At 56.1% G+C, this 12,040-nt stretch overlaps 1 protein-coding gene across 32 annotated transcripts in view; it reads left to right on the top strand.

Annotated features, from left to right (window-relative positions):
- MYO18A (myosin XVIIIA) overlaps positions 1-12,040 on the top strand; it is a 101,238-nt gene that overhangs the window by 86,000 nt on the left and 3,198 nt on the right. For 21 of the 32 annotated variants that reach the window (XM_086359961.1, XM_086359967.1, XM_086359969.1 and 18 more), the window contains 5 exons: positions 1,817-2,002; positions 2,387-2,526; positions 3,331-3,375; positions 6,488-6,610; positions 8,052-9,346. In XM_086359961.1, the coding sequence (XP_086216087.1) occupies positions 1,817-2,002; positions 2,387-2,526; positions 3,331-3,375; positions 6,488-6,610; positions 8,052-9,342 (1,785 nt within the window). In that variant the 3' untranslated portion in view covers positions 9,343-9,346. The remainder of the gene's footprint in view (positions 1-1,816; positions 2,003-2,386; positions 2,527-3,330; positions 3,376-6,487; positions 6,611-8,051; positions 9,347-12,040) is intronic. The other 11 variants (XM_086359986.1, XM_086359987.1, XM_086359989.1 and 8 more) reach the window with 3 other exon arrangements.

Genomic DNA, 12,040 nt, shown 5'->3' on the forward strand with positions numbered 1-12,040 from the left:
TGCCTGCTTTACATTCTGTTTCCGTGCGTGCTTTCTGCCAAGGGACCACAGCAGCTTAGCTTTTCGTCTTCATATTTTCCTCCACCGTGCGCTCCCCTCGTCGGTCCCCTCTCTGCTCTCCGGCAGGGTCATAAATATGCAGCGGATGGCGCCACTTCTTCAAGGGCTGGAGTCTGTCCTCTCATCTCACCGCTTGCTCTTTCTCTTTCCCTTTCTTATTCCCCTTTTCCGTCAATTTTCCCCATGCCTGCTGTCTCTGCTTTTCTCCTTCCCTCTTCATTTTCCTCCATTTTTGCCCCGTTTTTTCCCCTCTCCCTCAGAGTCTGTTTTCTCCCCAATCTCATTCCCTTCCTTCCTTCCCTGAGCTATTTCTTCCTTTCTCCCCATCCCCTTTGTCCTCTCCCTCTACTTTTCATTCTCTTCCCTCTAACCCTTCTCCTTTTTCTGTTCACCCCCGTCTTCTCTTTCCATCCCTCCTAACTATAATCTCCATCCTCCACATTTAATCCTTTCGGTTCCACTCTCTCGAAGCCCACATGCTCCAGCGCCTTTCTAACAGAGCAGGTAGGAAGAAAGAGGCCGGCAAAATGATCTCTCTGGGTTTATACCCCTCTCTCCCTATTTCCTTTCCTCCATCTCGAGCGTGCAGACATCATCTGAGCGCTGACTGGCCTCCATGAGAAGTGTGTTCATGCTGTGGGTGCTGAGCATCCCTGCCTCTTTCCCCCTTACCCATGAGTCAGTGGAGCAGGAAAGAGGATGGGGATGGAACCAGGTGACCATGGGGCTGGCAGTGGGCATCGGAGGGCATTAGTACCCTTGACCTAGAGAAAATGTGGCTGAACCTCCTAAGACAAGGTCACAGTTCTCCAGAGAGCTAGAGAGAATTAGAGGAGGCTTAGTAATAGTCCGTGCTCTGCCTTGGTAATATTTTGGTCCACAGTGTGCACACAGAAAGGGTTAAGTAGGTTGCCTCAGGCCCCAAAGCTATTACAAGGCAGAAGAGGCCGGTGGGCTGGTGGCTGTGAACAGACTGCAGCATTTGCCTCCTTTTCTCAAGGGTCCCAGTCCCTTTCCTCAGCTCTGTCTCTCATTTTGCCTTCAGCTCAGACAGCAGTCCTGTGGTTTAGATGCGCAGAATGTTAAACACCTATGGCCCTTAGAGATGTAGCCTAGCACTCTTATCTTTTCAAGACATAGAGGCTAGGGGCCGAGAGCGGAGCCCAGGATTAGGCTCAGAGGCAGTCCAAGATTAGGACCAGAGGCAGGGTGCTTCCCTCACACTGCCCCCACCTCCAGGTTGTTCTCTGCTCGGCGTCCTGTGGCCTGGGAGGGGGAACGTGTTCAAGTTTCTGGGGAAAGAGATTCATCGGGTTTAGAGGGATGGCTTTGTGTTTGGCATGTGATGACTGTTTAGTCTTCTCCCAATCCAGAATTCTCAGTAAAGTCATTTGCCTCTGAGCACAGGCTCTGGCTTTTAGAGTTCTGGGTTTAGGGTCTCTGGGGGAAGCCCTGCTGCCTGTGGAGGCCCCGCACATGGCGTCAGTATGGACTCGAGACAGAGCCCTCTTCCGACCTTGGTGATGGTGGTGATAATGACGTAGCACCTTTCGTCTTGCAGAGTGCTGTTACATCGCTTACCTTATTTGGGCCTTAAAAGACCCCTGGGGAATAGGTGTTATTCTCCCCCTTTTATAGAACGGCAAAGGGAGCCACCCACCCTGGGGCTTTAGTGCTTGCCCACCTGAGTCCGGAGCTCTGCCACACCCCATTCTCTGCCCCGCTGATGGATCTCTCTTTCCACTGCCCTGTCCAGAGCCTGGCCAGCCGGCTCAAGGACAACATGGAGAAGCTGACTGAGGAACGGGATCAGCGCGCGGCGGCTGAGAACCGAGAGAAGGAGCAAAACAAGAGGCTGCAGCGGCAGCTCCGGGACACCAAGGAGGAAATGGGCGAGCTTGCCAGGAAGGAAGCCGAGGCGAGCCGCAAGAAGCATGAACTGGTAATGCCCCCCACCCACGAGGCCGCAGGCCGGCAGCCCTCTGAGAGGCTGCTAAACACACACCTCCCCACCCTGGGCTTGTGGAGGTGGGCTGCAAAAAAACCATGGTTTAGAGAATTGGAGGGATGAGAATGTGCCAAGAGGACAGACAGTCCACCAAGCCTGAGGGCAGGCCAGGGGCTAAGGAGGGTGGCACCAGCTCTGCCTCAGGTGAGGCCCGGCCCCCACAGCCCAGCCACACCAGGGCAGAGAAAGTTCTGCAGGTTCTCTGCAGCACCCACAGAGCTGCTGCTGGCCTGGAAAGATGTGAAGCCAGCCTTTTCTGGGGCAGCTGGATAAGACGCCAGCCCTCCTATGGACTGGACTGCCCCCTCTCCCTTCTAGGAGATGGATCTGGAGAGTCTGGAAGCTGCTAACCAGAGCCTGCAGGCTGATCTGAAACTAGCGTTCAAGCGCATCGGGGACCTGCAAGCCGCCATTGAGGACGAGATGGAGAGCGACGAGAACGAGGACCTCATCAATAGGTGAGGGGCCTCTGGCAACTGTGGCCGGCTCGGAGGCCCTCTTGACCACCTCCAGACCAGGTAGAACAGCTGTGACCTGGGTCTCCCCACCACTGAGCTGCCTGCCCACCCTCCCCTCACTGCCAGACCCCAGCACGGACCCCCATCCGACGGCGGCTGAGGGCTGGACAGGTGGTGCCCACGTGAGAAGCCCTCCCCACGTCCTCTCCATTCCCCTTCCTGGGCCTCCCAGGACCTGGCTCTCCAGCTCTGCCTGTTCAAGATGAGTTATTCCCCCGTTTAGCTGCATTTCTGATGGCGCCTGCCCCACTCTGGGGACAGCAGAGATTTAAGGGCCGTGGTGTCTTGTTACAGTACCAGAGATTTTCTCTCATAAAACCCACCCGGGGAAAGGTTTAGGAGATTTGTGGTCTTAGGCTGAGGAGGCAGTCACGAGGCAGGCAGACCAGCGGTAGGGGTGAGTCTGGAGTAGGGGTAGGCTCTGGAGAAGCTCCTAAGGCTGCCCTGGGCAGACCCTCCTGCCCCGGGATTTCCCCCCATCCCGCGTGAAGGCTGGGACTCCATCCTGCTCCTGGGCTGTCCAGGAAGCCTGCTCCTTTGGGGCAGGGAAATGGTACCCTAGGCAACCTCCCTCTGAGCCTCCCTCTGAGCACAGCACTGTCCAACCTCCTGGTCTTAGCCAGCCAGAGCCTTGTCTTGCTGAAGAAGGAGGGGGTCCTCGGCTGAAGGGTCCACCCTGGTTTGCCCGTTGACTTTTCTGTGTTCTTTTGGCCCCCTTGCCCACCCTTTTCTTTCTGTTTCCAGTTTGCAGGACATGGTGACAAAGTATCAGAAAAGAAAGAATAAACCGTGAGGACTGGAGCGCACATGCTCTCTGCCTCTCCTCGCGTGGTGTCTAACTGCCCCTAACCCCGGGCTCCCGCTGTGCTGCATGTCGCATGTGGACACACAATGACCTCCACTCCTCCTCCAGCTAGTCTCTCACGCTAACCGGGCTGACTCTGTCCTGGGGGAGGCAGGGCAGCAGGCCAGGGCCTGCGTCGGAGGCAGAGGGCAGGCCATGAGGGTGCTCCACCTGGGAGGCTTCTGGCCCCCACATCCTTGGTCAGCAGGATGGGGGCTCCATCAGAAAGTGGCTACCCTTGGTAGCCGCTTTCCGGCCTCTTCCTCTTGGGGGGGAAGATCTGGGTTGGATTTCTCCCCATCTGTGGGCTCCTTTGGAGCCTGACCTACGTCAAAGAGGTGGGTGTGTTTCATTTTGAAAGGTCCGCCCCCCTACTTTTGGCAGACGGGGTAGAAGGAGAGAGGCATCTAACAGTTACTTGTTGGGAGAAAGCAAGCAACTGTGGATGATGGCGTGGCAGGCTGTGTGTGGCAGGGGGAGGGAACACAGCCAGCTGTGTTTACTGTACCCGACGTGGGCTCCTCGGGCTCCTCGGGGCAGGAGGCCCCAGGCATTGGTGCCGGAGCTGTCAGTCAGGTGGGGGGAGCCCAGTAGCCCCACCCCCTTTCAGTTTCCTTCTTTCTGGGTGGGAGCCGGACAGCAGGTGCAGATGCTTGCACCTTCAGGAGGATTAGATCGAAGTGATCCTCCGTCAGATTCAACAGGGCTGGTCTTTAGAGGTTGTTATTCCAGGGCGGCCTTGGGTTTCCACCCCTCCCCTCTCTCTTGCTGGCAGGCCTACTCCTCTGGCCAGGATGGGCTGGCGGCAGCGCAAAGGACTCCGTGAGAGCTAATGATAAATGTAATAGTGTGTAACAGTGATAGAGGGCCGCTGGAGCCCGGTTGTCACACACAATTAATATCCCTCGCCATTCTGTCTCCGTTTGTTTGTTCCCCCGCGATTCGGCTCCCAGTTAACTAATAGCACATGAGCCTGGACATAAATTGTATTTGACACGAGGTTTAATTCCGACCATTTAAAATTTCAACTGCCCCCTGAGCTGGCCTGGCCCTGAAGTTTGTTTACGGGCCTGATTATTTAAGGAAAAGAAGCCAAACATCCTCTATAGGCTTGAAACTGAAGAGAAGGCGAGGGCAGGCAGGCCAGCTTCTCAACTCATGCGCTGCTCTGAATGTAAGGAGGCAAATTCGTATTCTGGGCCCGTAACTGTGTGTCCCCTGTGTGTTCCAGCCCTGCCATCCTTGGGCTGTTGGAGCTTCGAGGCCTGATAAAATGCGCATTTCAGTTCACATTCTAAATTCTGCACACATGTGCGTGCACACACACCAGTGTGCACTCATGCAGGCACACGGGGGTCTGCAGTCCTAGCCCGGTTCCTGCTGATGGTAGAGGGTGGTGTAGGGGTGGTGTGGGTCTTTCCCTCGGCAGCCCTGAGCCCGAGCTCCAAGTTATTGAGCGCGTGTGCTAAGGCGGGCAAAAAATAATGTTTCGATTTACTTAGAGATACAGTTGTTATTGCCATAACCTTAATGAAAGCAGTAAACAGCACAGTATTAAGGGAGATTTATACAGAAACGCTTTTAACATGTAGACATAGATTTTGCGATGCATACAGCACCTCCTTTCTAAAGGCAATCAATATGGTTATGAACGGTAGTGATAAATTACAGGCTCTGAAGCTGGAGAAGGAGGTTTTTTGCACGGGTGTATAAATCAGGAGGTATTGGCGTTCCATGGGGCCTGTGCACCACAGTAAATCTGCCGGGCTCAGATGGGCACAGGGCTTGCATTAACGGTTTCGGGGTTGTCTACTAAACTCCTGTTTACCCGGGGCATCAGCCAGCCTCGTCTTTGTTATAATTCTGTATTTGACGGAAGCCCATAAAATACGCCTCTTTATTCCCCTCCCCACGAGTCCTGCTGTCTCACAGTCCCCAGAACAGTGTCTGGTGGTGTGGTTTCTTCTCTCTGTGTGTGTGTGTGTGTGTGTACATGCCTGTGTGACTGTTTATTCAAGAACATAATTCAGGAACGGGGCTGCTCCTGTTGACACAGATGAAAGGAAATTTATATCAAGGAGAAATCCTAGCGTATCCATAGCAGGGAACATGGTGAGCAGACATTTTGCAGAATTCTAGAAGCATTCTCACTCAGAAGCTGTCTCCAAGCCCTTGCTGCTTTGTGAAGAAATCTCCATGATTTCAGCATCAGAATTTGACTCCTGTGGGCTATCGAGAGGGCTCAGGTCAGCTTGGCCAGTAAAAGCCTTTGGGGAGCAAGAGCCACAGGCTACCTGAGGGAGGAAGAGGAGCTAGGAGAGACAGAGCCTTTGCCGGGGACTTCTGGGCGCCCCCCACCCCAATCTCCTGGTGCAGCTTGGATCTTGGAGCTGTGACCAGCCCCTTGGAAAATGCTGCTGCCCTACCCTGTCCTTTCTCTGTTTCTGAAAGGCCAAGGGGAGCTTCAGGACGGATCTGGGGTACAGTCTGTAGTGCCCAGGTTGGCATTGCCATCAGCCCAGGAGACTCCAAGTTCAAGTTCACTTAAGTCATAATAAAGCCCTTCTCTTCTCCGTCCCATCACCACCAACCCTCCTTTTGCAGTGAAGTCATGGAAAGTGGGAGTAGCCGTAGCCACATGTGGGGGAACAGGCAGACAAGAACAGCAGAACAGGCCTCAGGGAGGAGGTGAAGGGCCCCTGACTCCGCTTTTTAACCAAGAGCCATTTAGCTATAATTGATGAATGGATGGTCTCCCTGTCATTCTCGGTCGGCTGAACAGCAGCTTGTCCCAGAAAGTGGGGTGGAGGTGCCTCCATGCTCCTCAGGGTCTTCTTGGTGGCTGTCACACAGTGTGGCCTGCTGGGCGGGGCAGGGTCTTTGTGAAAGGTGTGCTCTGGTCTAACCTCTCTTGTTCTCTCTGACTCACTGATGCGCATGCCGCCCTGCATCCCACCCCCCGCTGAGACAAACCTGCTGCCACTTAGTGCTCCCTCCTGGACCGTGGGTCATCACCTCTTCCCAGCCTTGCCTACCTTTCTGCTCCTTATCCCACAGCGAGGGGGACTCAGACGTGGACTCGGAGCTGGAGGACCGGGTCGACGGTGTCAAGTCATGGCTGTCTAAAAACAAAGGGCCTTCCAAGGCGGCTTCTGACGACGGCAGCTTGAAGAGTTCCAGGTAAGCACATGGCCTTCGCTGAGAGCAAAGGCCACCTCATGCCTCAGGGATGGATGAGCAGTGCCTTGATCCCAAAGGGTGTGCCTCACGCCACCTGCGTCTCTTTCTTGCCTGGTTTCTTCTTAACTCAGGGTCTGCGTCACCATTATTTTGCCTAAGGAATATTTCCTTTACCAGGCTCAGGGCTTTGGTTTGGTGTAGGTTTAACTTCATCCCTACTCATTCATTCAACAAATGTTGATCGAACTGCCTGATGGTTTGTGTCCTTGGAATCAAGACTGAAATAGGGCACAGGGAGACTCTGTATCCCACAACCCTGGACAGGGCCAGCTTTAGACCTCTGAGGTCTTGGTAGGAATAGTAGCAGAAGAGGCCTCAGTTCCCCTTGACTCCCCATCACAGCTACAGACACACTTCATTCTCTGCCTGTTCTCTTCTTCCTCTGGTCTTTTCACTTGGCCTCTGCTATGCTTTCTGCTAACACCCATCTACTGCAGAAACTGGCTCCCCTGTTGTCCAGGCCAGTCACGGTCTTCTGATGGCACAGGCAGCTAACCCAGAAATGTGGGACTCTGATTCCCATTCCTCACCTCTTGGCCAGCATGGGTCCCCTGCTCTTACCCCTCCTGCCACCCCTTCTCTGCTGACTACCCCCTCCCAACTCAGAGCCATCCTGATCCCCCAGGACACACTGTTCCACCCCCTCCGAGAGACAGCTGGTGTGCTGGGTAGAAAGAGTAATTCCTCTCTTCCCACAAGGGCTTCCCAGGTGTCTCAGTGGTAAAGAATCCACCTTCCAATGCAGGAGACGCGAGTTCGATCCCTGGGTCAGGAAGATCCCCTGGAGAAGGAAATGGCAACCCACTCCAGTATTGTTACCTGGGAAATCCCATGGACAGAGGAGCCTGGCAGGCTACAGTCCAGGGGGGTGGCAGAGAGTCCGGGGACACAACTTAGCAACTAAGCCACAACCACAATTCCTTCTCTAATGCCCCTGAGGCCCCTTGCCAAGCCCAGACCCTCACCACAAACACCCAGCCAGCCCCCCTCTAATTGGTTTAATGTATTCGGCCAAACATTTTGTTATTGCAGAAAATGCTGCCTTCCCCGCCCCACTGCCATTCACCGCAGCGTGGCACCAGGCTCCAGGTAGTTGACAATGAAATAAATTGAACTAAACGTTTTAGAGGGGGAAAAGTGATGAAATAGAACAATAGTCTAATTTACATGACATTCTCCGTGAAGCTATTTTCACTGACGCAAATTATTTTGCTTCATTTCCTCCGACGTGCTCAGCGCCACTTTGCCAGAGCTGCTGCGAGCTCTCCTTCTTCCTCCTCCTCCTCCTCCTCCCTCCCCCGGTGTCTTTATTCTCTGGGTTTAATGCCTCTCTCTCTCTCTCTCATTCTCTCTCTGCTGCCCCCGAATCTATCCATGCCAGAACCGCCCTCAGCACCGCGGGGAAGGAGGGCAAGGGGGTGGAGGAGAGGCCGGCCTCAGTGCTCAGCTCGCTGAGCTACCGAAAGCGGCTCACCCTGAAGGACTCCATCGGGGGCACCGGGGACGAGGATTCGCTCTTCACCACCCTGAGCGAGCGGCCGGCCTCCCCAGAGAGGCCCCCTCGGAAGGCCCGCGGGGGCCCCAAGGAGGAGCCGGGCTCGGCCAGAAAGTCCGAGGAGCCAGACGAGGGCGGCTCGGTCCTCTCCGGCGGCGTCGGGGGCCGCACGAGCCGGCTGGAGAAGCACTGGGGCTCAGACTTGGACCGGGCCTCGGCCGTCTCAGCGCCGGTCAGCCGGGCCTCCTCGGCCACCCGGCGCGGCTCCGGCGGCGAGGACGGGGTGCGCTCCTCCTTGAGCTTCTCGCTGTCGGGCTCCCCCAGTTCCCGTCGCAGCACCTCCCGGCTCGACAGCCTATCGGTGACCCTCAGCCCTTCCTTAGGCCGGGCCTCACTCCTCGGCCGGGAGAGCCCCGATTCCCGCCTGTCCCTGGGCCGGAGCTGCCTGGACGACTGGGACGATGGAGCCAGCGTGGCCTTGAGCGAGGCACACTCGCAGTACAGCCACCCGTCGTCTCTGGCCCGCAGTCTGTCGGTGCCACCCCGGCCTCGCGCCTCCGCCTCCTCCACCCCGGAGGAGCCTCTGGGCTCCAGCATCCGCCCGGTCAGCCGCCGCTCCTACCTGGACCCAGACCTGGAGGCCGCCATCAACGAGGTCCTGAGCTACAAACCCACCCCGTTCCACCGGAGCAGCCTGGAGCCGGACTCTGAGGAGGATGACCGGAAGAGCATCCAGAGCACCCGCAGCGCCCAGCTGGACCCTCCAGAGCGAGCCACCAGCATTCGCCGCTCCGCCTCGGCCGCAGACGTGTCTCGGTCCCGCGGCAGCCGGAAGAGCCGGAGCAAGAGGAGGAGTAGCTCCAGCTCCAGCTCCAGCTCCGAAGATTCCTCGGAGCACAGGCAGCGGAAGAAGGGGCGCTCTCGGAAGAGCAAGAAGAAGGCCAAATCGAGACGGAAGAGAACGGAGTCCTCCTCCTCCTCCTCCACCACCTCCTCCTCCTCGTCCAGCGGCTCTACCATCTCGGGCCACAGCCGCTCGAGCGTGAAGAAGGGCCCGGCTGCGGAGGATGAGGAGGCCGGGCAGGGGCGCCGGCAGTCCCGGAAGGAGGAGAAGAAGCGCAAGAAGGAGGTGGACAGCCTGATGATGCGGTACCTGTACAGGCCCGAGAGCGACTAGTGCAGTAGGTGGCACCCGGCACGGAGTGCAGAGCATGGCGTGTGCCACTCGGTGTGAACTAACGTGCTCCCGGCCCACTCGCCACCACTCGGGCCCCTCCTGCGTTCCTCTCCAGCAAGCCTGGCCTCGCAGAGCCTCCTGGCTCCCTCAGAGAGCAGAGGCTGGCTGAGCTAGTCAGTCGTTCTGAGCCCAACGAGGAACTCGCTGGTGACGTCAAGTCACAACTCCCACTTAGCAAGCCCTTACCCTGGGCCAGGGACCACCCCCCTAAGATACTTGCCGTATTTTATTCACTTAATCCTCACACTAACCCCAAAACAAAGATCCGATCACGAGCCCATTTTCTAGGAAAAGAAGGTGAGGTTCAGGCGGGTTAAGTCGTTTGCCAAGGTTACTGAGCTGGAAAGTGATGTTGCCAGGATCTGGATGAAATCTCTTCAGCTCACCTTTAACCAATCCTCTGTATGACCCAAGGCAGATCACATGAGCGTAATATTTACTGTATGGGCCTAGCAGCATACATGCAGAGCTTTTGCCCATAGCCCTGAAAGGCTGGGCCCGGGAAAGGGCTGGAACTGACCCCCCGATGTGAGTTGATGCATCAGTGGCCACCAGCAATTAAGGGGCCTTTTGCTCAGCTCTCCCTCTGCCCTGCAATGTCATCTTCCCCTCTGGCATGGATCTTGAGGCTCAGAGTGCAAGGCTTACAGCACCCACAGCACCACACCCTGCAGCAGACCTGGAGATGCCTGACTCTCTCCCCACCCCTCCCACCTGAAGCCCACACATGGGCGTCACCTCATCTTAGCTCATCTTGTAAAGTTTTAATGAATAGAAATTAGCAGCTGTTGAGTGACAGCCCCCTCCTGGCTCTCCTGCCTCTCCCAGCCTTCTCCCTGTGGGAAGGAAGATCAAGCTGTTAGACCCTTTATGCCCACACCCCCACCTCCGAAAAAAGGCAAAGACTGACTCACTGGAATACCATTGTTGCCACTCTCCCTGGTGGGTGGTGACATTTTGATCACCCTGCTTATATGAAGCTGTTTTTGGCATGGTACCCTCCCAGGGCAAGCTTGCTGCTTCCCAGGAGGTATGACTCTAGAGCATAGCCCCCCTGGGGCACGGGCAGTGTTTCCTTGATGCATGAACTAACACACACGTGTTGCATGGTTGTGGGCCTCTTATGCAGTGGAGCTGCTGAGCAAGCACACGGACTTGGGCTGATTTCTACCAAAAGGGACCAGTTTCGTTTTAAGGAATGGAGCCTGTGAAAGTGAATGTTACTTGCAGCTGCTTGGAGATGGTGATGGGATGGGTTTGGGGAGACAGTATGGGGGAGGTGGAACCTGAACCCAGACCAGGCTCATGGCCAACTCAGATTCTGTGGGCCCTGAGTTGCTCCAGAACCAAGCCCTTGGATTTAGACCTGCTCTGTGGCTTCCCGCATGTGCCAGATGGTTGCAGGATGCTCTGGGAGGAGCAGGAAGCATCTCAGTTGTTCTAGGGAGCTGCTGTCAGCACCGCAGTGAGAAAAGGCAAGGATCATGATATTGTGACCATCGCAGCTTTCCACTCAACCACCCTGCTAAATGCCCTACTGCCCCAGGGCAGGAAGTCAGCTGATGGGCTATGAGGGGAGGTTTGGGAAGCAGAGCGGGCCAGGCCCTTCTGAGCACTGCACTAATACCTGAAGAGGGAGACACGGGCCTAGCCAGGACATCCGACACTGCCCAGCAGCTGGTGGACTGCAGACCCCAGTGACTCAGTCCGTCATCACCGTTGACCCAGCAAGAACAAAAACACATACAACCTGTTTCTTCCTTCAGCCACCAGCACAGCCCTTTTTGTCCACCAGGAACACAGGAGTAGTCCTGAAACCCTACACACCACCACCTCCAACAAGGGTTGGATTCACTGCGGGGAGAGTGGGCACCAAGCCAGAAGCTAACCAACCAATACAGAGCTGGCAAGAGAAGGGCTGGGGGAGAGAGGACCTAGTTGGACTCAGGGGGAACTGGCTTTGGGCAAATAAACTGTGAAGAGTTGGGGCAGGGGCTGAGTGGCTTAGCTTCCCACCTGGCGATGGGGACCTTCGAGAATTCTGAACAGGAAAGCATCCCAGCAAAGGGTGGGGGAGGGGACCGCCACCCTGGGCTCGCCCAGCGGGAATTAGCTTGTGCACCAAATCCTTTGTGACAGCATGGAGCAGGAAACACTGGCTTGTGGGAAGGAAAGCGTTTGAAACCATTTGGTTAAAATGTTCAAATTGCAGCCCTGACTCTGCCCTGGGGAAGGGGGCTAGCTACCTGCTGTTGGTCACAGCTGTGGCTGCAGAAGCCACAAAGGAAACTGGCTAAGGAGCATCCAAGGTGGGAGCAGGGGAGAGAGGGGCCTGGCATGTACCCCTCCCGGCTGCCTCTGCCACTGCGCCCAGCATCTGGATGGAATGGTGTTGAAACCCAGCTGTCATTCATCCAGGTGTCTGCCTGGCAGGCACAGGAATGTGGAAGTGGGGGCTGCAGCTCCAGTCTGAGGAGACATGTGAGGAAGGAAAGGAGCACCCCACTTTCATCTGGGTCCCAGCCCTGGCATCTACCTCACCCCTTCCTTTGCCCTTAAAATAACCCTGCTGTCTTTCCACAAAGCCAGTTCCTTCCTTTGCCCAACAGCAGACCTTAGCCTTGAGTTCCCAGAAGTT

This window comes from Bos grunniens, chromosome 19 (assembly GCF_055505025.1).
Source record: "Bos grunniens cultivar Pamir isolate PY7600 chromosome 19, Bosgru_T2T1.0, whole genome shotgun sequence".
NCBI lineage: Eukaryota > Metazoa > Chordata > Mammalia > Artiodactyla > Bovidae > Bos > Bos grunniens.